The sequence below is a fragment of the Bacillus rossius genome, chromosome 16, assembly GCF_032445375.1.
Source record: "Bacillus rossius redtenbacheri isolate Brsri chromosome 16, Brsri_v3, whole genome shotgun sequence".
Taxonomy (NCBI): Eukaryota; Metazoa; Arthropoda; class Insecta; order Phasmatodea; family Bacillidae; genus Bacillus; species Bacillus rossius.
This window is the reverse complement of record NC_086343.1, coordinates 16,817,102-16,841,965: the sequence shown is the minus strand read 5'-3', so window position 1 is coordinate 16,841,965 and position 24,864 is coordinate 16,817,102. Positions and strand designations below refer to the sequence as shown.

The following is a 24,864-nucleotide window of genomic DNA, read 5'->3' as shown; positions in this document are numbered from 1 at the left end:
AAAAAAACCAAACAGTCACTGGCCTCGTTCCAAAATACAACTTGCGTCGCGTTCAGCAAATCCTGTCGCCAAGATCCCGCTACAGCAGCTGTCTTTCCGATCAATACGGAGTGTAGGGGATGTGGAACGATGTGATAGTGGTGGTTAACTTAAGTTATTTGTACGTTTCACAAAAAAAACAAGACACTGCATGGCATATAAAGTAATGGTACTGATAGGAAATAAAAACATGAAACTGTAAACAATTTCCTTTTCTAAAATTATTTTTTTAATACGCCAATATTTAAAAAATTCTGATCTAGTTTCACAGCAACAATTAACTTAATATAAAGTTTTATTTTCTGCCTTCAGTTTTTTATTTAACGAAGTAAAACATAATTCTTAAATAAATATTAACTAACCAGTCCCTTAGCTTAAGAAAAAAAAATAATGTACCCACTTTTATAAACCAGCCTTAAAAAGAAATGCATGCCGATTTATATTGCAAATAAGTGATCTTGCTGCAGGTAAAAAATATTTTGCACACTTAAAAATAAATGTATTCAAACTTGGCCAAGAAAAATTCATACCTAAGCTATGAAACAAACTTAAGAGCTTCTATAATAAAAAATATTTACAAACAGTTTACAAAGCTATAAGATAGCCCCAATCAATAGGAAATTGTAGGTAATCTATATTTACACAGAAACATCCCAAAATTTTACTATAGTTACAAGAATTAAAGTAGTTTGCTAAAAAGTTCCAAAAAAAAAATCAGCAATAAATAAAAATGCAATGCATTAAAAAAAATTCACATAGCTGTGGTTTACATAAAGAAACATTTTTAAACAGTAGCCTCTCAAGTCTACAAGTCTACTCCTCATAGAATATGGAGGATAATACAGAAGTGCAACTCTTACAATGGAAACCTAAATATGTTTTGCACGACATGTGATGCTATCTGTTGGGTGGGCCCATAACTACTAGAAAAAAACTGACAGGAGGTTCAAATCCAAAGTGTTAGGTATATAATGTTAATTTACGTACTTGACAACTAATTGCTAAGTAACAGAGATTTAAACAACGAATAACACTTAACGTTGTTTCAAATTGTTAATGTTATAACAAGTTAGTGTTTATAAAGTTCAAGCAGTTTGTTCATTAACACCCTAGATTTTGTCCACAACTGTGGCATACTTGATTACAAAACCACAGCTACTTTGCCATTAGTTTATGACCTTACTGCTCACTACATCTCTGCACACTACAGTACATAATACAACTAAAAACATGTTTGAATGGACAAAACCAAAATTATAGTCAAATTGGTTTAAGAATTCCTTGGAAATAAAATATGAAAAGTCAACAAAATTAAATACAAAGAAATTATGGAATACCAACAAAAAAAATAAATGATATTGGTAATAGACAGAAGTAGATCCATAAAAAAATCAACACTAAGATAACCTTGGTTGGAAAAATTTCAAATGCATTAATAAATATCTTTGCTTATCTCAGAATACGTGTGAATGAGGTATTGCAAACATGGTATCACAGGTACCACAAACTTACTAAATTTACATCACTAAATTTACACATTTTTTCCTTCCATAATAGTGTTCACTGTATCTTTTCTAGCCCTTTCTTTGTTTCCTTAGCTTGTCTAGTACAAAGACAAGAAAAATTTATTTTATTTGACATAGCACTACATTTTTGTATATCCTGACATGCACAATATCTTTGTTTAAACTTGTACAGATTGAAGTGATCCAATGAATGCAATAAACTACATTATACTGCGACACACAAGACATGCCCAATAGGGAACGGAGACTTACCAAAGGCAACCTTCACTTGAGGGCAATACGAACCCTGTACACAGGTTTGGTCGGCACCCTATTTTTATAGGCCAGTCCACCCTCATTTCTGTGGCAAGCAATCATTACTTCTTTTGAAAACAAGAAATGTAGTCTTCAGTTTCACCAAGCTTTTTTGACCATGTGAGACGTCGTGGGTCAGATTATAGGTCCTTGAATTGGTTAATGTGAATAACAGAGGCTCTACCAAACACATCAGGCTGTGTCTACAAATACTAGTGACACAATTTCTTGACTTTTTAAAAAACTTTTCTTCCAACTTCTTTTATACTAAAGAGAAATTTTGGGTGTTTTATACACACACACATATATTTTTGCAAATTAAGCATAATACAAATCTACTATTCAACGGAATTTACCACTTTCTCAGTCAGACTGCTAAAACCTTGTCAAATATATTTCCACGCAATTAAAATTAAAAGTATCCAACTATAGATAACATTATGTAAAATATATCTTCTATTTCCATGTGATACAAATGGACAGTCTCAGACTTAATACTGAAAAATGGCATCGAGAAATTGAAGTGTCTTATGTTTCAGTCAGCACTATTACAGTTTACGAGGGAAAGCAAGTAAAGGCGCAAATTGTAAATATTTGCTTTAAAATAGTAGTGAGTACTTACCGAGAATGTTAATAGATGGCAGCATCATTCAGCTTCATAATATCCAATTCATATTGATTAGAAAGAATTTTATGCAGCTGGTGTTGGAGCACTGATAAAAAGATGGGATGAGTGCATGAATATTGGTGGATATTACTTCAAGAAATTAAAATAGTTTTGAAGTGAATGCCACTAATTTAACTTTTTTTTAAATAATATTTTGTGACATACTTACGGGGACTCCCTAGCCAGGGATTTTAGAGTTAGAGAGATGGGATGATAATTGCAATGCTTGCTGGTACATCTAGTTTGGAATAACTAAGTGCATGTTTGTGGACTGGCACACAAGTGTTCTCGTTGTACATAGGGAAACTATGATTTTTGAGCAGCAACCATAAAATTGTGGGGAAATTAAGACAAAAGTGTGTTGCAAGTCCCTTGAAGTTCTTTCAAGGAAACATGTACAGAGAATTTCACGCGTAAATATTAATCTGAAAATTCAGAATACTCCTAAATGCTTTTCGTAAAAATAAACTGATAGGATCTGATGATCAGTTTTCAAATTCAGTGGTTTTTCCCAGATGCTCTACACACTGTTGTGCATGCTCACGTAGGTCAGTCATGCACTTTAATGATTTTCCCCTTGCATTTCGGGATTTTTTGTGACCTGTGAAAAAGACTTCAAAAATACTGAACCCCGATTATTTGAGCTGATTTTTCGACTGTGGAATTTTAATTAAAATACTATATATATTGCTAACATTCATTAGCAGTTGATGCTATAAAGTTTTCCCTTCGGCTTCGTGAACTTTCGTTTTCCCGGTCAACCGCCACAGATGGCAGAAACGTGGTTTCACTCCCAACCAAGGGTGCCCATATGAAAGTTTGTAAAGGGGGGGGGGGGGGAGGGGGCAGAATTTGTAGGGGGAGGAGGGGGGGGGCAAATCATCACAAATGACAAAACAAAATGGCCAAAAATGGCCTTAACGGACTTAAAAATTTGCCCAAAATGCTCAAGAACATCTAATATTTTTCTTTGCCTGAAAGCTAGCCACGGACCTTGCTCCCAAACAAACGACGTGCACGGGGGAGCCGACGGGGGCGTGTCGCGTACCTCGGTCTGCGGGCGGGGTGGGCGTGTCCCCGCGAGGCGCGGCCTCCCCCTCGTCCCCGACTCCTCCTCCCCGCTTCTCGACCAGCAGCTTCTTGGCGGCGGCAATGGCCGGCGACAGCAGCACGTCGTCGACCGCGTCCACGTCAGTCTCCGGGCCCAGGTCATCGTCGTCGTCGTAGTCGTCGTAGCCGCCTGCGTGGTCCTCGTGCTCCCGCTTGCCGTTGGTCCCCGGCGAGGGGAAGAGGCGCTCCGGGCCGTTCTGCCCGCGCGCGCAGCCCTCCAGGTCCAGCAGGAGGCCGGTCTTCTGGGCGTCCATGGCGGCTCGGGCTGCTGCGTTCAGGCGGCGGTCATCCAGCAGCGCGGCGGGGTCGGTCAGGAACACCACGATCACGCTGATGTTGTCCGTCGAGCCCTGCTCCTTGGACAGCTGCACCAGGCTCTCGGTCACCGCCTCGAGGTCTCCTGGGGAACCACACAGGTCACCGCGCCGTCAGAACACCGTTCACTGCCGTCCTTTTTTAACATTTAACGTCATTGCATGCGCGTAAACTGCAATGGCGCAAGTCCAAAAAAAAAAAAAAAATCTTAAATCGGTCTTCCCATCTGCAAGAAACACTGAAAAGAACGCACCCCCTTAAGAGGTACAACGACAGAAACTGAAAAGAAGCAAATTTCGTCCAAACTTTTTCGAATTTTTTTTTTAAAATTTGGCTTCTTAAAGCATGGCAGAAAATTTAATGGAATACTTGAAGTTAATATTGACTGCCTGCTATAAATAAAAAAAACCGATTTATATAAAATGTATTTATTTTTGGGAATGGCTACAATTGTAATGATACTGTCAACAGATAAAAACTCAAATGTGCGATTTCCATTTATCAAACGATAATAATAAATTGCTACGGTACAAAAACTTCCCATCTCTTCTCCCTCCTTTATAAAAAAAAAACATTACACTTCCAGAGTGTCTCGCCTGTAGCTCTCAAGACTGGTTTATGGAGCACCTGCAAAATTCGATCGCCGTAGGCACGTTCTTTAAATGATTCATGCGACGGTGGAATTTTGATTTTAATACGATAATTATTCTTTGGACATACGCCATTGCAGTTTTGAACCGTTTTGTCATGGGGTAAACAGTTCAAGAGTGCAAAATTAAAGAGACCCTGGACAACACAGCGAACAGATGGACCCCCAACGATGAAACCTAAACGGGTAATTATGGACAATACATACAACGACGACAGCACAAGACTAACACAGTCAAACGTTTTTAAGTATCAGGCAGCGCAAGAATTCCGTGGAGGGAATTTAGTCATGAAAAATTCACGACGAAAAAGGTTTTTTTCCCCGGTTTGCTTACCCCCCACCCCCCATTTTCCACCCCTTTTTCTAGTTACGTCCATAGCCCATGGCACCACAAAGATTAGCGCCACCACTGACAAACTGTCCGCGGGTCTCCAGTGCTTGCCTCCGGGGACGTAACCATGGAGGGGGGGGGGGGTTTCCATGGTTCCGAACCCTTCCCTTATAGGATTTAAATAAATAAATAAATAAATAAATAAATATAAATAAATTTCAAAGCAGTCATGAGGACTGCCGACAGAAGTGAAAACATTTTCGCAAAAATTTACGAAAAAAATATTATCACACAACAAATTTGTTTTAACACGATAGTAAAATAACTCCAAAATTACTATAAAATACGCATTGCATAGTAAAGGTAGGCATTAAAAAAATAAATAATGATGTTCTTAATTTTTAGGTTATATTGCTACAAAGACTCCGTTTTCTTCGTTATTCGAACTATATATCTATATGAGAATACTAATATATTTTATACTCAATTTTTACTGCACAGTAATCGTGCACTTAAACTTTAACAGCAGAATAAGTTATACTAATAGGAACAGATATAGAGTTATCGTTAACACGTCACGTGACCATGACTATGACGACTTACATGAATTTACTCCCTATCCAAACCCCATAGAAGTTTTCATTAAAAAAACTTGAGTTGACAGAATGTGAAAATGGCAGCAACTCAGCTTCATAAGGTTACAGAGACCTTCATTTGGAAAGATTATTGTAAATAATACTTTACAGTGGGCATTTCCTCCCACATCTAGCCCAACAAAGCCAACATGCCTTATACAAAGCGGCAAGAATTGCGTAGAAGTCTACATTTAATGCCGGTTTGCACACATTTTTAATTGTAAGCATGTAGATCATACAAACTTGACAATTGCGTTTCATGAAGTAACATTAATATATACGTACTTATGACTTGTTTTACCAAAAATTATCCAACTGACCCAAGGAAAAAGCATTAAAAACAATTATATAAAATCCAAAATATAAAATGTCATTTATTAATTTATCAGGCAAAATCATTGCTTAAATTTCTACGTGTAAACGTTAGACTTCTAAAAGTCGACTGATAACCGAGATTTTAGTGTGACAAAACAACTCAAAAATAAAACCTACGCATAAGATTAATTTTTTTTTCCTAACATAAATTAATCTTTTTGTGTAAGGAAGGGGGGGGGGGGGGAGGACCTAAGTGTGTCTCAGGCCGAAGCCTATACAGTGTGGGGTATTAACCATGCAGAACAAGGGCGCGTGCACAGCGTGCTTATTTGGGGTTTATTGGCCAGCTATGGCTGCGATTGGCGCCATGACTGACGCCCCTTTTAATTGCCTAGCCTAAAAGTTAACTAAAGTGACCCAGGTAAAACCCTGGGCCGGGTCATGCGGGGATCGATTATCATGCATTAAAGCAAGCAAGAAACTACTCAACAAGAGGATAAGAAGAGTTGGGCCTTGCGGCCCGCATTAGTCGTGTTGGGCACACCTGGGTTATTATTAGCCAGGGGCTCATGCACCCCCCCCCCTCCACCAAGGGGCGGGGGCGACTTCATTCGTCAACCTAGCCCAGCTTCCCAGGCAGCCACAACGCATGAGAAAATGTTTTAAAAAAGGTATTACTGCCAACCGCTCCTTCGAAAATTCCCGGCCCTGTCGCCACCCTGGGGCACATCGTCTGCCAGTTCCACGAAAAGCCCCGCGCTCTATCGACCGAGCCCGTGGGCTCCACGGGTTTCCGCCGAGTCACGCATGGGAGGGGGGAGAAAAAAAAATACTGCGGCTGGCTGCGCTGCGTGACGTCACGTCGTGGCTGCGTGCGGCGACTTTGGGAAAACAACACCACATACTCACAGACCTCGAGTCAGGCCCCCTTAATAATCCACGTTCATGCATCTACGGATTAGTTATTTCCCCCCACCACCCCCCCCTTCTCAAACGAAAAGGGGAGGTTAGGTGTAGTAAGTAAAAAAAAATTCGCAAAAATTAGTTTTTTTAAATTTATTTTCCGGGAGGATATGTTTCGGCACGTCTTAACTAAAATTAAAGACAGGTTATATATCAGGTTAGGTCAGCAACATTTAAAAACCACTTAAATCGTGAAAGTGTACGAAATCTCGCAAAAGGTTGAATTTTTTTTTAAATCCCTGGGTCATCTAATCTGGTGGTGGATTGGGGGGGGGGGGGGGGAGAATTCCCCGGGGGTCCCATTTAATTTCAAGGTTTTTTTTTTGTTTACCTTGATAGAACGAAAATTTCAAGTATATTGCTAAAACTCGCAGGAAACGCTTACAATCTGTAACAAGCCCAGATCACGTTTACAGTCATGGCCATGGTAATGTTCTAGTCCTCAGGGTTTGAAAAGTTGTGTGTACACACTAGGACGCCACCCGTTTACTCCAACCGCGAAATTCGATTGAGGTGTCCGTCTGGTTGGGCTTACGCGCTCTTATGTCCGGTGTTCCGAGACACAACACGAAGGGTTTAGGTGCTGAGTATGCCAACACCTTTGCCCTAACAGCATTCCCAGTGCACGATAGGATACGGCCAATCCCTATAGGAAACAGATTTTTGTGTCCTTATCAAATTGCCGTTCTATTGCCCAAATTACGCGCATGCGCAGAGCTCACTTTTTCGTTGATTTAGTTTGGATGGCGTCTGGCGCCATGAAATCGTAAATAGTCATTTATTGTTATCGGGGGACGTACCAAGCCTGTTGGTGTGCACATGAAACTTTATGACAGTGAAACTATCCTTTAATGGCCATAAGAAATAATTGCAACATAAAAATAACTTGAGAAAATTCTAAAAGACGCTACTATTTTTGTGCGATGGTGCTGCTGCTATCTCTAGCATTTTTGCCCAAAGCAAATGCATCGATGGTTTGCGAAACGTCCGCTAGAACGCGTTGAAACCAGTTTCTAGCTTCGCGCAGGGCACCGTTTATAAAAAAAAAAAGTTTGCCGTTCTCTTTTCCCTTTCTGGGATTCTGTTTGGACACATTCTGGTATACGATTCGCGAGTTAGGTTACGGTTGTGTCCCGACAAGGCAGTGCTTATTCGCTACCTCACCTGAACGTCTTGGAATACCACCCTTAAACCACGAGGGAGCTAAGGGCGACACACGCCTCACATTTGTAATAAAATGTTAAGTTTACCTTCAATTTGATATATGATTTGTTGTTAATTGTTGTAGATTAAACTGTTATAATATACCATTCAAACTGGGACATTCTTTTATGGACACCCGGTATAATCCATCTTTTTGATGTGACAACGTCTAATAAATGGATGAACGCCGGCTGCACGCACGAAAGTGTCCCGTTACGCTCATTGTACGCTTGCGCCGCATCTATCTCTCTTCCAATCGATTGGAACCATCGATTTGAATTTTTCGAGGCACGTTAAACTTGAAACACTCCCGTTCGTTTCCTACTTTTCCTATCATCGTCCTATCCTTAACAGAATAACACAGATTGGAAGAAGTTAAACAGTAAACATGTATAAAAGTTATAGTTAAAATAATCTCTTCGTTAAAGTAATGAACATATTTGAATTAATGAGTGCAAATAAAAGTAAATTTATCAGTTAAATTGTAGATTTCATTTCACTCCTTCTTTGTATCCATACAAAATAGTGATAATTCAATAAAAAATGATTCAATTTTATTCATAAAAGTATGCAATCATTTCAACAATGTTTTGTTATGACGTTTGTCACGTTAAACTTTCGTCCGTACACCGACTTTACAGACAACCAATTCTTTGAAGGAGTACCACGACCATGATTTCGAGAATGTGAAAAAAAGAAATGACGTAAGGGAAATGCGGAGTGTCGCGTCACGTGTGTGTGCGTGTGGCCAGAGCTAGGACTCCCTCACGCGGTGTCTCGCGCGCAGACACGGCCACGTGGGGGCCAGTTCTATTTCCACGCGCGCCGACACATGCCCCGCCCCAGCGACCCCGGGGCGATGACTGTCGCGACTGTTCCGATCCCTGGCCGCTCACAAACCACTGCGAGGGTCTGCCCAGCAACGGGGCCGGGTATATTCCAAGACGCTCGGGCGAGGTGGCGAATAAGCACTACCTTGTTTGGGACACGACCGTAACATCAACTAGCGGGCCGTGTTCCAGGACGCGTCCAAATAGAATCTCAATATGGGCCCCTCCCCCGCCTCGTCAAAGGTGTATGTGTGTTGGCGAGGCGGGATGATAAGCGCGACGCTCGCTGGTGCTTCCAGCGCGGTGTCTCCTCTGGACTGGCGCGCAGTCTTCTCGTCGTCACAGGACAACTGTGAAATTTGAGCGGTGACCGTAACATTGCATGGCGGAGAAATGAAGGTAAAGGTGTAATGCAAGTCCCTTAAGTGCTTTCAAGAATCTGTACTGGTGGTTTTACGCCTAAAAATTACTCTGAAAACATGCGTTTAAGCCATTTTAACTCTTCTAAAAAAAACTGTTTAAAAACTTAATCCGAAATGAAAAGTACTTTTCGGCCATCAGCGAACTCTTAAATGTTTTTCGTAAGCAGACCCCACTCGGATATCTTGAGTAGTTTTGAAATCGCGTAGTTTTTTCCTGAAGCACTGCGCACCGCGTGTGTGCCCGGGTAGGCGGAGCCCTTATGGGAGCAAATCGGCAACAGTTTTAATAAACGGTGCCCTGCGCGAGGCTATAAACTTGTTCCAACGCATTCTAGCGGACGTTAGAAACCATTGATACAATTGTTACGGGGAAAAACATATTAGAGATAACAGCACCATCGCACGAAAATAGAACTGCCTTTATAATTTTCAAGTACTTTTTTTTAATTTGCTATTATTTCTTGATATGATCATTAGTGTACAAAATGTATTTTAGCATAGTTTCGCTATCGTAAGGTTTCTTTTGGCACACCAACACGCTTGGTACGTCACCCGATGATCACAAAAATGTTCGAGTTAATGACGCCAGAAGCAGGTCTGCCATCTGAACTAAATAAAAAAAAATAAAAAAAGTGAGCTTTGCGCATGCGCGGAATCAGGGCAACAGTCCAGCAATGGATAGAACACCTGAATTTGTTCCTTAAAAATAAGGAACTGGCCTCGTCCTATCGTGCCCTAGGAATACGGTTTAGGGTACAGGAGTAGCATACTCAACAACTAAACCCTTATTTTTGTGCTTTGGAATAACGGCCCAGTAAACAAATTCCTTCCCCATGGCTTCTTTCGGAAATTACTGTACTGATCGTGAAAACATATGAAACTGTCAATAATTGTTTTTAAAAGTATTACTTTCTGTCACTGTGTGAAAGTTTAATAAACGTGATGTATATAATTAAAACATTATCGTTTCCACGTCTGGGTATTTAAAAAATTTCTGAACGCCATTTCAAATACGGAAGCGAAATCTCGAGTCGAAACGCAGGAAGTTGAAAGTTGGTCGATGCATACGTTGCGTTTTTGCGAAGTTTATAAACCTGGCCTTACTCAACGTCCGACTAGACGAACTACATTATAGATTGAGGTTATGGCTGTTTCACACGCCGAGTTAACATATTCTTCTGTATCACTAATATTTGAAGGATTTCCCAACAATTTATTCAGACAACTACCTTGATATTTTTTTTGGGTCACAAATTCTCGCCGAATATTTACCAAACGTCATTTTCGATCTGTAAAAGGTTACTGACTTTTTACCGCTATGAAATAATATTTAATCCTTGAAGGTAATTTAGGTCCCACCATCTTGGATTTTTTAATTTAATTTTTTGTTATAATTCTAATTTTGAACAATTCAACCCAGTTTTTGGCATGTAAAGGCTTAAAAGATATCTCCCAGATCCCCTATACCTCATTTCAACCACGTATTTACTAACAGGCTCTTGCTGCGTCAAGAGGATTTCACGCGGACGATTACAACTGTCATGATAATCGGTAAGCCTAAGATGTTAATCAAGCTCTGTCCCTGCCCGAACATGCCCGAATATTCACCTTCGGCCAACCTCGGGTTTATTTATATATATTTATATTTCTCTGTTTATTTTAATGTAGCTATACTAACCTAACTAACCGTCCATAGTGTTTTAAAGTGTTTTAATGTAGCTACCCTAACCGGCCACTTTTAATATTTGAATTAATTTTTCCGCGGAAAAAAAAAACAAATCCCGAGGTTGGCCGAAGGTGAATATTCGGGCGTGTTCGGGCCGGGACAGAACTTGATGTACATCTTAGGCTTCTCATGATAAATCACACCAGTTCACATGTGTTGACTACAGCAAGTAGCCAAAGCTTAAGTCCTGTGCCATGACGAATAAATTTTTTTTTAGCTTTATTGCAAGCCGTATCAAAATATTTGGAACTGCCAGGAGGTGCCAGATGGCGAGGCTTAATCCCCTTAATCTCTTGGGCGTTTTCAACTGAACTGCCAAATATTCAGACACGTGGAAACGAACTTCTGGTTAGTGGGTTACCATGTTACCTCTAGATTGCAGTAATTATTTCTTCAGTTTGATCAGCTGTGTTTACCGTCTTGTAAAAGAAAAATGCCACAATGACAAATCGTCGCGCTAAGTGTCCCAATAAACACGTCTTTTCAAGCATCTGTACATGCACACTTTTATTCAGGCCGGGATATAAAACTACACAAAGAGCGTTAAAAAAAAACACGAAAATCGCTTGACGTTAAGATGCACGAAATTCACAGAACATCACCAACCCTACAATTTAAAAGAGTCATTATCTTTCACTTTGCGATAGTTTAATAAATGATAAAACGCGATAAAATCTTTGCCACATCTACGCTTCAAATGTGCATCTTTAAGTTTTCGGTCAACAGGCAAAAAAATACGTTTCAATGATGGGCTCTAGAAGAAAGAAAAGTTCTACTGCGCAGCATTTTGGCGCGAACTGTACATGGGACGCGGGGGGACAGGCACGTGGTGCATTGTGGTCTCGGGTTTCCTGTCCGCTCCGCTGCACACCGATCAGCGCTCAGCCGGCTCCGACAAAAGAAACACACCTGCCCACCTACCTACCTACCCGCAAACCAGGCTGCGCCCGTCGAGACTCTTCCTATTTGTTCAAAGTTGTATCCCAAGTCAGGGGCGTAGCCAGGAGGGGGGGGGGGGGGTGTTAGGGGGTTACCCCCCCCCCCCCCTTAGCACCAAATATTTAATTAATTTCTTATTCATCACTCAAACAAATTTCATATTAAAATTAATAAAAATTTTACCATTACAATATTCAAATTTTAAGTACCGAAAACTGCTAAAATAGCACTATTTTACACCTTAAAATCCAAATTTTCCCGGGAGGACCCCGGACCCACCGCTTTAATACAGAGGGGGGGGGGGGGGGGGGGGCGCATGCTTCTTAACACTCCCCATACACAAATCCTGGCTACGCCACTGTCCCAAGTAATTCTGCTTCTAAAATTATGTTTTTTTTTTGTTGACGCGATAACGTCTTATAAATTGATAAACGCCGGCTGCACGCACGAAAAAAAGCATGACATTGTCACGTTCCGCAGGTTTTGGCGGGCTTTTCAAAAGTATCAGTTTCATGGATTTGATTTATGATTTCAAATCATCGTTTTAAATTAACACTTCATTAACATTAATTTGATTAAAGTTTATTTCTAAAAAAAATTGCTCATAATTATTTTTAAACAAATAATTCACATTAAACTAGCAAAAGTTGAAAAAAAAATCAAAAGATGGATGAATTTAATTAAGTGTATTGATTCGTATTTAATTACATGTATTTTCATCTAGCTCCACGCCAATTTAAAAAAAAATCACAAGTTATCAAATTTTAATTAACAATGTATCAATAAGTAATTTTTCATCATTGTTTTCTTATGACGTTATCACGTAAAATTATCGTCCGTAAAACAACTTTACAGACAACCCCCATTTTTTTTTTTTTACATTTCAAATGAATTCATAAAATAACCACATTTGTTTATAAAAGGTTTTTGATGTGTAAACATCTTAGCTCTTGGTATGCGGCATTTCGTAGGAGTAATTTCGTGAATGGAACGGAAAAAGTGTAAAAACGGTGGTGCCATCTGTGGATGCACTAAACGTATTGGTGTGCCAAACTAAACCATTTAAAACTTTTCAAGAATTTTTTATAATTTAACGCCATAAAAGTAAGTAATGTCAACCTTAAAAAAACGTATTACAATTTCGATCAGCCTTAGTTAACGTGCAGAGACGGCGCAGCGTTCATCATACTGTAGAGACATAATAAATTGTTAGCCTGCATATATTCGACGCCATGTTGAATATGCTCAATGAAGTTTAAGGTATGTTTGTAGGAACAGCTGTACTTAGAGTGTTATAATATTTGTATTAAAAAAATTTTCAGGTCACTTTAGTTTAAATGTATTTCATGAACTGTAACTTTTAGTTAGAAAATAACTTAAAAGATGGCGCCGCGTTCGTAATGCTTTAGAGAAACCACAAAATGTTAAAACATATTGGACGCCATGTTTGTTCCAACACAATTTCCCTAGATAGTAAATTTTAAAGTTGAGATTATATTTTTTTATGAAAGTAAATTTTACAAAATTTATTACGGGATAGTTTCACAACCAAAAAGTTTATTGTGGCACACCATTACACTTATTACATACCCTGATGTTGGCAAAAAGTTAAAAATATATACAGGTGCACGTTGCCACACTTGGGTCCGCAAAGCGGAATATATATTTTTTTCCCCTGATTCCCGTAGTTTTCCAAACTTAGTAAAGTAGTTATTATTTTAATGCGGTGTTATAAATAATACGGCTTTTTTTTTGAACACACATACAATGTACTAAATATTTCAATTCTAGATGTGCTAAAATTGCATCAGAAAATTTAATCTGGCCCTCTCGTGACATTCATTACGGACCCGCCCTGCTGTTATTCAGGGAAGTCTTGAGGTCAGCTCCCGTCCAGGGTGTCCACAGTTAGTACTTTAGTACTAGATCTAGTACTTTTTTTTCTTTAATATAATAATATCACAGTAACTCCAATATGTTTTATTATTAAGCGTTAATTATTTTTAAAAAAACTATGGAATGTGTGTGTGTGGTGTGATGTTTTTAAGTTCAAGCATTGCAATGTCATAATAACTTCCTTAAATTGTTAAAACCATAACAAATTATAATTTAGTACGTTTTTTTTTCAAATCTAGTACTTTCTTCTCGCCTAAGTTGGTACGAAATATTTTTTTTTTCCTTGTGGACACCCTGCTCCCGCCACGGTAGCCTACAACTCACGTAGTTTCGGTTCCCTACCACGTTCGTGCAACTTCGGATTTCTCTCAAAAATTGAAATTAAAAAAAAATCGAATGGTTAGGCTAGGTTAGGTCAGTAACAACATGCTTGTTTTCATTGGAAACTTCTGATATAGCGGCTGAAGTGGCGTTAATACCAAGACGCAAAACTTCGGAAATCTTCGGAAATTCTTGCAGGGAACCGAAGCTACGTGAGTTGTAGGCTTCCCTGCTCCCGTCACGACGGTTGACGGGCAGGTCGGGCGCCGCAACCCCGGGCGAGAAGCGGGCAGAGGTAGAGAGACAATGCCCCATCATGCCGGAGATAACCAACTAACGCCACTTCCGTTTCCTCCGGCCTACTCCCCTTCGCGGTGCAGCGACCGGCCCCAAGCTTTCCCCGCCGAGCGCTGCAACCGGCGCGCCGTTGCAACAACAGCCCGTCGCCTCCGCCAGTCAGCCAAAGCGATTTACAACAATGGCTTCACACGCCCGTACAAATATTTTCCCAATTAAGGGGCCCCGCCTACCCGGACACACACACGCACACACGTTGCGCAGAGCTTCAGGAAAAAATAAATAAAAAAAAAACAACGCCGTTTGAAAACTACAAGATATCCGACAAGCATTTAAGAGTTCGATGAGGGCCGATAAGTAGTTTTCTTCCCGCATTAAGTTTTTAAATTGTATATATAGAAGGAGATTTAAAATGGCTAAAAAGAAGTTTTTTTTCAGAGTAACTTTTAGGCATGAAACAACTAGTAGAGATTCTTGAAAGCACTTTAGGGACTCGCATTACACCTTTATCTCCATTTCTCGGCCATGCAATGTTACGGTCACAGCCCAAATTCCTTAGTTGTATGCACGACGAGAAGACTGCGCGCCAGTCCAGAGGCGACACCGCGCTAGAAGCACCAGCGAGCGTCGCGCTTTTCATCCCGCATCACTAACACACATACACCCTCGTCTAGGCGGGCCCTTTCAAATGCTACCAACAATGAGCTTTTTTTTTTTTTCGCTCAGACTTATTTGAACTATTTATGTCACGTTTTTGTACCTACTGTATTAGCATATCCTCCCGGAAAAATTAAAAGAGTCGTGATTGAATTGTTTGGGAAGGAGTTTTAACAACCGCAATGTTGTTAGACAAAACATCTGAACGGCCTAGCAACAAACAACACAGGCCTGTGTTCTAGCTTTGAATATATATACTGTATAGAAGTAGCCAGCCCAGGTTAAAATTTCTAATAGGGTTTGAGGTAGTTGGTTAATTCACCGCCGCAATCGCCACCATCTCTAGAGCATCGACTTGTGGTGGTCCCTAGCGGACAAGTGTCGAACTCTTCAAACACCCCTTCCCCCTCCTGTTGAACGACCTTGAGCTGAAGTGAATTATTGGTGGGGGGTGCGGGGAATGACAGCGGGCGACAGTGCTGCGCTCCAACGTGTAAATAACAACTAAGACGATACAGGGCGTTACGGCAGCGCCCTGCAGCGGTGAAGTTCCCAAGCTGCTCATCATACGCTCCTGAAAAACGTATAGTAAATCCTATCTACTCGCGACTTCTATACAGTATATATATTCAAAGGTTCTAGTAACAAGTGACTTCCGCAACTAAAACCATAGATATAATCCATCCATCCGTCCGTCCGTCAAAAGTGTGAGTCTGCCAAATCTTTGACGAGGCGACGGATGAAATTTTTCTTCGGACCCTGCGACTGGTTGCAGGTCACGTGACGGACGAACGGATAACGGATGGACGGAGACTGGGTTCACAAGATTTGACCACCATGTTCTCTATATTACTGATTCACAATATCGCATAGGACTGTCGTGAGCACAGAAGGGAAATACATATATTTTATTTCCGTTACGGACGCATGGCGCAACAACGCAAGAGAAAAGAGTATAGGGTGAAAATTTGGGCGGTACTTGAGAGCGGTTTTTAATTTGTCAATCATATTGTGGTAAGAAATTGTCAGGATATTACAATTTTTCAGTAGTAATGCTTTAAAAAAATATTTCAATTACTTAGAAAATGTAATTAGTGATAACTGTAAAAAACAAAACAAAAAATTCATAGTTAGAAATTATCTACTAATTTTACATATACAAAATTAATTTATATGTTGAAAAATTGTGATCACAAACTGCTGGTCAAATGCCACGGGATAATCATGAGGTAGTCAATAAAGTCATTTACTAACACCTCCAAAAGACGTCGGTTTCATCGTAATTACATTGCCTGAAATTAAATTGTGAACAGATACAGCACAGGTCGTGAGCGATGTCATGCCATGCACTCGCTTATGTTTTTAGATTGTGCACCCACAATACGGCCGGGTATGTAATACACAATTCAAGAAAAACCACCAAAAAATAAGTGCTAGACAAAAAAAAAAATGTTTTAAAATTACGTTTTTAAATACACGCTTTAAGTGCAAGAAGCAAAATATCAACTTTCAACTTCTCGCTTTTCCGGCTTCCATGCGTATATTGAAGCAAAGTGTACCGTAAACTTTTGAAAAATGCAGAGGGTATTATTTTTTACTACACGCTTCAAGTTCTCGCTTGTTTAAAACTTTCGAACAGTGAAAGCAAGTACATACCACTTTCAAATAAAATCACCAACATTTTCACTCAACAGGAACTATATAAAAAAAAAACCACCGATATTTTTCTACAATTTTACAATTTCAAGTTGTACTGTTTTGTGACCGAGTTGAGAGCTGTTAACACTGTCAGTTGCATGCTCGAGTTCTTGCAAAGTTCATTGAACCACGACCTTAAAAAGTGTGGAACCGACTCGTAAACATCTAAACTAACCTTTATTAACGGGGACAATGTCGAACACACGTTCGAGACGTCACGCTCCTGTTTTTTTTTATAACCGTTACAAAATAAAACAAGTAAAGGGTCGGAAGAAATGGCGCAGTATACTTCCTCCCGCAGATGGCGCCACCCATTTCTACGAGCTCGCAAATATCCTTGTCACGATTTTATTTACCGCCCGGGTCGCAGTTTACTGTTCGGAGCTACCGACACACCTGGGGCAAGCGCGTGCAGCAACTGGCAACGACGAGAACAAAACTCGGCTAGCTGCGTCACGTATCACGAACGTGAAATTAATTCCGTGCAACGATTATTTCTTTTATCTCACAGAATTACTTTCCAAACAATATTTTAGAATGTTTACTACTTAATTTATGGCGATTATCAATAACTGAATGAGGCGTATTTATTGTTAACACGCTTGTTTCATAAACACCATAATGTTATAACACAAATAAAGCCATTGTGTCTCATAAATCCACTATTGATGAACCATAGTTGATATAAAATAAATAGGGAAAAAAATTCAAATAGTATTTACAGTTTACCACCCGCTCGTGCAAATATTGTTAAGTAAAGTTGTACATTTATATAAACCTGACATTTTATTGCTTACATAGATTGTTTATAAGAAGTGCCTATTTCTTTATTTCCTGTTTTAGTGTATCCGGATATGTATTTAATCTTGATAAAATACTATCGCTTCGCATTTCATTATATTAGGGAGTGAATTCTGAAAAATGGTAAAAAACGCATATTTTTATGTAGATTATCCTAGCATAAAACTTCAAAGATTTCATAATATTTTGGATTAAATAATTTACTTAATAGTTATAATTAATACACTCATTTTATTTACGACAGAAAATTAACACGTTAGTATTAAAACAAATCACTTTGATAAATAAATTATACTTTGTCGATTTCCCGGTGTTTTTCAGGTTTTGATAAAATTTTCAAATTCTTGAATTTTCCCTGTCTGAGGGAACCATGAAAATAATTCTAAGCTGTAAGGGAAAATGATTACAAGTCATTTGACTTACAATATTTTTCCTTTAGGGATGGAAAATATGGTGACATTATATTAAAACCAAATGTTACGCAGTAAAATCTGGTTGATTCCAAGACCACGTGAGCAGGCGCTGTCTGTTTGCAAACCAGTTCACGGGTGTATCATCAGTGTGAGGCAGGATGGTAAGTGCAAAGCTCACTGGTGCTTCTAGCGCGGTATCGCCTCTAAGGCAAAGCTGTGGACTGGCGCACAGAGGACAACTATGAGATCCGCATTATATGGCGGATAAATGTTAAGGCCCTTGAGTGCTTTGAAGAATCATTACCGGGAGTATTACGTATTCAAATTATTCTGGAAAAAACGCGTTTTAGCTCTTGTCGATGTTATAAAAATGCAGTTTAAAAAATAAATACAGAAACAGAACCTGGGGAGCCTTTAAGGGCTCCGCCTATCCGGACACACACACGGTGTTAAGAACTGCAGGAAAAACGCGATTTCAAAACTACTCAAGATATCCCAGTGGGGTCTGCTTACGAAAAGCATTTAAAAGCTCTCCGAGGTCTGAAAAGTACTTTCGATTTCAGATTAAGTTTTTTTAACAGTATTTTTAGAAGAGTTACAATGGCTAAAAAGCGTGTTTTCAGGGTAATTTTTAGGCGTAGAACAACCGGTACAGATTTTTGAAAGCATTTAAGGGCCTTGCATTGGACCTATCTTCATTTCTCCGCCATATAATGTTGCGGTCACCGCTCAAGTTTCACAGTTGTCCTGTGCACGACGAGAAGACAGCGCGCCAGTCCAGAGGCGATACCGCGCTAGAAGCACCGGCGAGCGTCGCGCTTATCATCCCGCCTCGCCAACACACGTACACCTCTGACGAGGCGGGCGCGGGCCCCTTAACCCTATTTTGTGACATACTTCCTTTTCCCTAGCAGCCTAGAATTACTGTGGATCCACCAAACAAGTGCGCTCGTTCATGGGATGGACTGAATCAACGACCCGAGGGGAGTTTGAACGGGATCACAGCGACGGCAGGACGCCATTTCAAGCCTCGGCTACGTTCCGGTTTGTCCCGGGGATTCGCAACGCCGCGCAACACGCGGAGCGGAAACTTGCAGTTTTCCAATCCCCGCTGTTAATTAAAGAAGAAGAAAAAAAATTGGCTGCAGCGGTGTAGCTGCTGCTGTGCGGTACTTACCTCCCCGCTCTCCTTCTCGGTCACGTTCTAGTAACAGGCACGGCTCTCTACGGAGCTTTTTGAACTTTCGTGAACACGTCGTGCGCGAAGCCCGAACTCGGCGCTTGTTCTGGCTGCACGGTGATCGCCGAGGCCAAATACTCGCTGAAGCCCCCGTACGCCACGAAGGAACATTTCGTGCGGACTGTGATAAAGGAAAACCTACCATTCATGAACCCCCGAGTATCCAGAACAAGAAGAAAAAGCCCGCGTTCACGCATATTCTCTTTTATTTTTTTTCTGTTGTAAAAGTAAAAGGTGGATTAGATATGTTGCATACATAAACGAAAATTCTCGCAGAAATGAGTTCTTAACTGGTAGGTTTTCGCTAATCTTGGTGATCGTAACTCTGTGAAATGTTCGTTGGTTTAGTTCAGTGACATTAAAACACACTGAAACTGTTAAAATGTATAAAATTTCGCAAAATGGTCTTTAAAATTCTGACCGTGAAGTAGCACGAGCGAACGATGAACTTCGATTATGTTCGGAACTATTCGGCACTGACTCAATTCTAGTGAATCTTCGGCTGCCCGGAAGTTTCTGAAGAATATCAAACGACACTTCACTGACAGCTTCTACAGTTCTGGATTTATGCGGTCAAGTTCATTTACTGTGGTAATTACTATTTTAATCTACATGTAAACTTGGAATACTTACGACTAATTTCCCTTTTTAGAACTTTTTCAAGACCATCGAATTACAATTATTGCGGGTTTTTTTATTGTGCCACATGGCGATTATGTATTGTATAATGATCAAATGTAATACATACAAATATTTGCAGGTATGTGCCGCTTTTTAAGTAGGGAGGAACCTGAAACGTTTCAGAGATAATTTTAACATGATTTTTAGTGTCTCCTACTGAAAATTTTCGCAAATCAGAAAATCATAACTTCAATGAAAACTTTTGTCAACCGGGAAAATCTGGCCTTTGGTACTTTCCCCAAGTTCTATACATATAAGAATTAAAGCCATCTCCCACATTCACTGGTCTTGATTTTGAAGGAAAAAAAAATTAATTACAACACTTGTACTTCTGCACGTTGCCATTTCGCACTGAAATGCAGCCAAACGAATGATCTTTTCAGCCACAACTGTGCACCTCTAAGCTTTGAAAAAGTCAAGCTCGAATAGGAGTGTAAAAGGGGGAGGGGGGATTTTTTTTTTAATGAACTCTCGTCCCTGGTCAAGAAAGTCGTACACGGGTGCGTCAACTCTTACCACGCGTAATTAATGTGACGCCGAATGGTACTAGCAGTTTTCTTTATATATATATATATATGTGTGTGTGTGTGTGTGTGTGTGAGTGTGTGTGTGAGTGGGGGGGGGGGGGTGTTAGTAAGGGAAGAATCTGCAAGCGTTTGATTACTACATGAGCATATGCTTTGAATATATATACTGTATAGAAGTCGCCAGCCCAGGTTAAAATTTCTAATACGGTTTGAGGTAGTTGGTTAATTCACCGCCGCAAGCCCCACCATCTCTAGGGCATCGACTTGTGGTGGTCCCTAGCAAACAAGTGTCGAACTCTTCAAACACCCCTTCCCCCTCCTGATGAACGACCTTGAGCTGCAGTGAACGATTGGTGGGGGGTTCGGGGAATGACAGCGGGCGACAGTGCTGCGCTCTAACGTGTAAATAACAACTAAGACGATACAGGGCGTTACGGCAGCGCACTGCAGCGGTGAAGTTCCCAAGCTGCTCACCATACGCTTCTGAAAAACGTAGAGTAAATCCTATCCACTCGCGACTTCTATACAGTATATATATTCAAAAGTATATACGAAGATACTGAACTGTGTGTGACAGAACCACATTACACAAATATCAGCATATGGCTTAATTTTAGTTACAAACAGCTCAATGAAGGTCATTTTTTATGCGAGCTAACCACATCAATGGTTGTCGCATACATTTGGATACAATTACTCTTGCCATCTGTAATTATCTCTCGCTTCGTTTGTACGTTTATATATAAGCTTTACTTTGCAAACGAACTAGCATAAGGAAATCCGCCGAGATACATATCGCTTTGTTCCGGCAAGTCAACTTGAATAATAGAATGAATCAGTATTTAAATAATTAATAATTCGTCGAAAGTCACGAGATACGAGTTGATAAAAAATACTACAAAAATAGATTAAGTACCGTCCACCACGTATCACATTCGCGATAAATCAAGATTCGACCCCTGCAGCAATTGAACATCCGATTCCCTTGGTGGGAGGCAAGTTGAGGGTGGGGGTGGGAGTCGAGGGAGGGGTGGGAGGCGAGCGAGGGGTGAAAGGCGAATGAGGTTTTATCAGTTACACATTGAAAAGCTAAAAATGTTACATCATATCAACTCGATGGTACCAAATTATTGTACTGTTTGTACATCCGGATTACGTATACTTTCAAAGTTTCAAATACGACACGACAAACAATTAGAATTAAGTTATAATCGACTTTCCGAGATTTATTTACAATAGTTCGTTGGTTACAAGTGAAGCTAACGTGGGCGCCATGACTCGCAGCCGGTGAACAAAAGAGCGTCGCGCGCCACACTTGTCGCGGTGACGCACGAGGAGAGCTCCGGGCCACGGCGGCGGGAGGTCACATCCCGTCCGGTGACATCACCTCCCCAAACCGCCCGCATGACGCCCGGGAGGGGGGCCTCGCTAGCGCCTTTTAGTCACGCCCTAGCGCCCGCCCGGCCGGAAGGGCGCGTGCGCGAGCCAGCGGTCGCGACGCCTAGATCCCGGGGGCTCTGCGCCTAGATCCCGGGGCCTCTGCGCCTAGATCCCGGGGCCTCTGCGCCTAGATCCCGGGGCCTCTGCGCCTAGATCCCGGGGCCTCTGCGCCTAGATCCCGGGGCCTCTGCGCCTAGATCCCGGCCTCTGCGCCTAGATCCCGGCCTCTGCGCCTAGATCCCGGCCTCTGCGCCTAGATCCCGGCCTCTGCGCCTAGATCCCGGCCTCTGCGCCTAGATCCCGGCCTCTGCGCCTAGATCCCGGCCTCGAGACCTAGATCCCGCCCGCTGTACCGGCCGCATGATCCAGGGCGCCTAGCGTACAATATCGGGAAGCCTACATTTCACAGGCGAGAGAGCCACACCCGAAGTTCCCCGAAGTTCATGCTAGCTTTTTTTTCCCCGTACCACAACAGGTGTATTTATTTGGGATGTAGCTTACTCACACGTCATACGTCGTTCTATCTCATTGTATAAACCGGTGTGGCATTAAATTTTTGCGGTCGATCCAAGATAGGTTAGCTACATTATAAATACTTTAAAACATTGGTGATGGTTGGTTATGTTAGGTAAATACAGCTACATTAAAATTACTGTAAAATCATTTTATGGTTGCCTAGCAAATAACTTTTTAATATGTAGCTATCCAGGGCTAGGAAACCGTTTACATGATTACACAGTATCTTTAATGTAGCTATCCTAACCAAATCAACCGTCCACAATGTTTCAAAGTATTTACAATGTAGCTAACGCTAACCTAATTGACCATTAGTTACCATGAGTTACAATGAACAAAAAAAAAAAAAAACCGAAGATGCACGATAGGGCGTTTGGCTCTCTCGTCTGTGAAAATAAGGCTTCCCGTAGAATATACCGTCCGTCAAACTGAACATATTCCCAAATCAGAACAGCCAACCAATCTTAAAAAATGTTGTTTGATATTTATGTCATGTTCCCGTACGTAAACAAATCCTCGGGGAAAAAAAAATTCAGGAAGTCATGATTGAATTGTCTGGACGTGAGTTTTAAACAGCCGCAATGTTATTATGCACAAAACCTAACTAACACCAGAATAGTTTGGGATGCACAAAACCAAACTCAGGAAGTTTTGTATTCGGTTAACAACTGACTGAAGCGCAATCAATCACAGATAAAATTCCATCCGTTATTAATGGTACAGTGGAACTGATCTGGCGAGGTCTGACAGGTCTCACTGCCATCTGCCCTGACGTCATGAACAATAATCGCGAATGAGAAGCCTTGTGAGTACCAACGCAAACTGTAAAATCACGCAAAAAAAAATTATTAAAAAAGATTTTTTTTTCAGTATAGGTTTTATCAATGTGTTGTATTTGATTTCCTGTAATTGCTTTAAAAAAAAAAAGACCCAAAAATAAAATATGTACGCATGAAAATAAGAGCTCTGGCCAAAATAAGTAGTAAAATTTTAGCAAAATTTAAGACATGCATCGACATTTCCTTCAATACGCGCTTCCATCAATCTCTATCTTGTCTAAATCTGTCGAGTAAAGCCATGATAAATATCTATATAGAAAACTATTTAGCTGCCATCAGTCGTACCAATTACATCGGACTAGTTGGAACGTGACACGCTGCTACAGGAAATTCATCAGACAGCATTCTCGGGGGACAACACGTTCGCGCAGATCGGACAAGGGAGTGTGGCAAGAGGCTTTGTGATTTCGCCAGACGTTTTTTTACGGACGGACGGGCTGTTGTAATTGAAGCATTCCGCCGAAGCAAACGCGCTCTTCTCAAGTACACGAGGGCTCATCTCTCTTTCTCTCTCTATCATTCCACACGCAAGGCCCCAGTCATTTCTCCAACAGGAAGCGAAGCAGCTGTTCGGAGCACGACAGCTCATGGATTCTCCCAGCTGTCCGCCTTCGTTCTTTCCCAACTTTTTTCTCTTCTTTTCTTAACCATTCCTTTTTCTTCTCACAGAGGCACCGTTCGTGCCACGGACTACCAAACACTCCAATGACGCACGAACCTCTACTGTCTCAGTGTCACGAAATTCGAACAAGATGCTGGGGCGGGGGGAGGGACGTGTGGCTTAAATCTTAAAGAGAGATAGAAGCGAAAGACGCCATCTTGGTGATTTAAATGATTTTTAGATTTTTAATACCTGGTTTTGTCAATTCACACACACACCCACACACACACAATTTAACGGAATTCCTTAAGTTATTAATGACTGGCTGATGCAGATAGTTTCTCCCGTGATTTCAATGGCATTTAGTATACAAATAATTTTTCGGGATGTAACCAAGTGAAGAAATACTATGTCACGGTCTTTGAAATCTTTATTTCTATAACGAAGGAACATTTTTTCCAATATTAAACGTAAATAATTGTTATGGCAAAAAAAAATTGTTGAAACAAAATATTGCGTCTTGTCCTCTTTTATCCTTTTTAAACGAGTGCAATATACGGTCGGTAAAAAATAATATTCTCTAAAAGATATTTTGTTGTCTATCATTTTAATAAATGTCAATTTCTGTACAATTTTTTTTGGAGTTCAAAGAAGAAAAAAGTGTAAATTTTAGTTCAGTATTACCATATGATTTAGTTTACATTTTATTATTATTTTATAAAACAATCTTGCAAACACTTGCACTGCCGCATGGTAAATTTCTAGCATAAATAAGAACATGCCGCCTTTTTTGCCACTTGTCAGGTGCATACAGAACAGCTGTGTTCGTAACAGGTTTATTTGTAACTAAGTATTGAAGGGGAGGTATGGTAGTAATGAACGGTTTCAATACTATAGTTCTGTCTATGGTGAACTCGTACATAGTGTGTTTTCATAATCTAGCTGAGAACTGATGTAGCAACGTCGTAAGTAT

General features: G+C 40.5%; 1 protein-coding gene across 1 annotated transcript in view; it reads right to left on the bottom strand.

Moving 5' to 3' along the window:
- Positions 1-24,864, bottom strand: part of LOC134540210 (uncharacterized) — a 175,800-nt gene that overhangs the window by 21,501 nt on the left and 129,435 nt on the right. Inside the window, exon 8 of the mRNA XM_063382799.1 lies at positions 3,575-4,036. Coding sequence (XP_063238869.1) covers positions 3,575-4,036 — 462 coding nt within the window. The remainder of the gene's footprint in view (positions 1-3,574; positions 4,037-24,864) is intronic.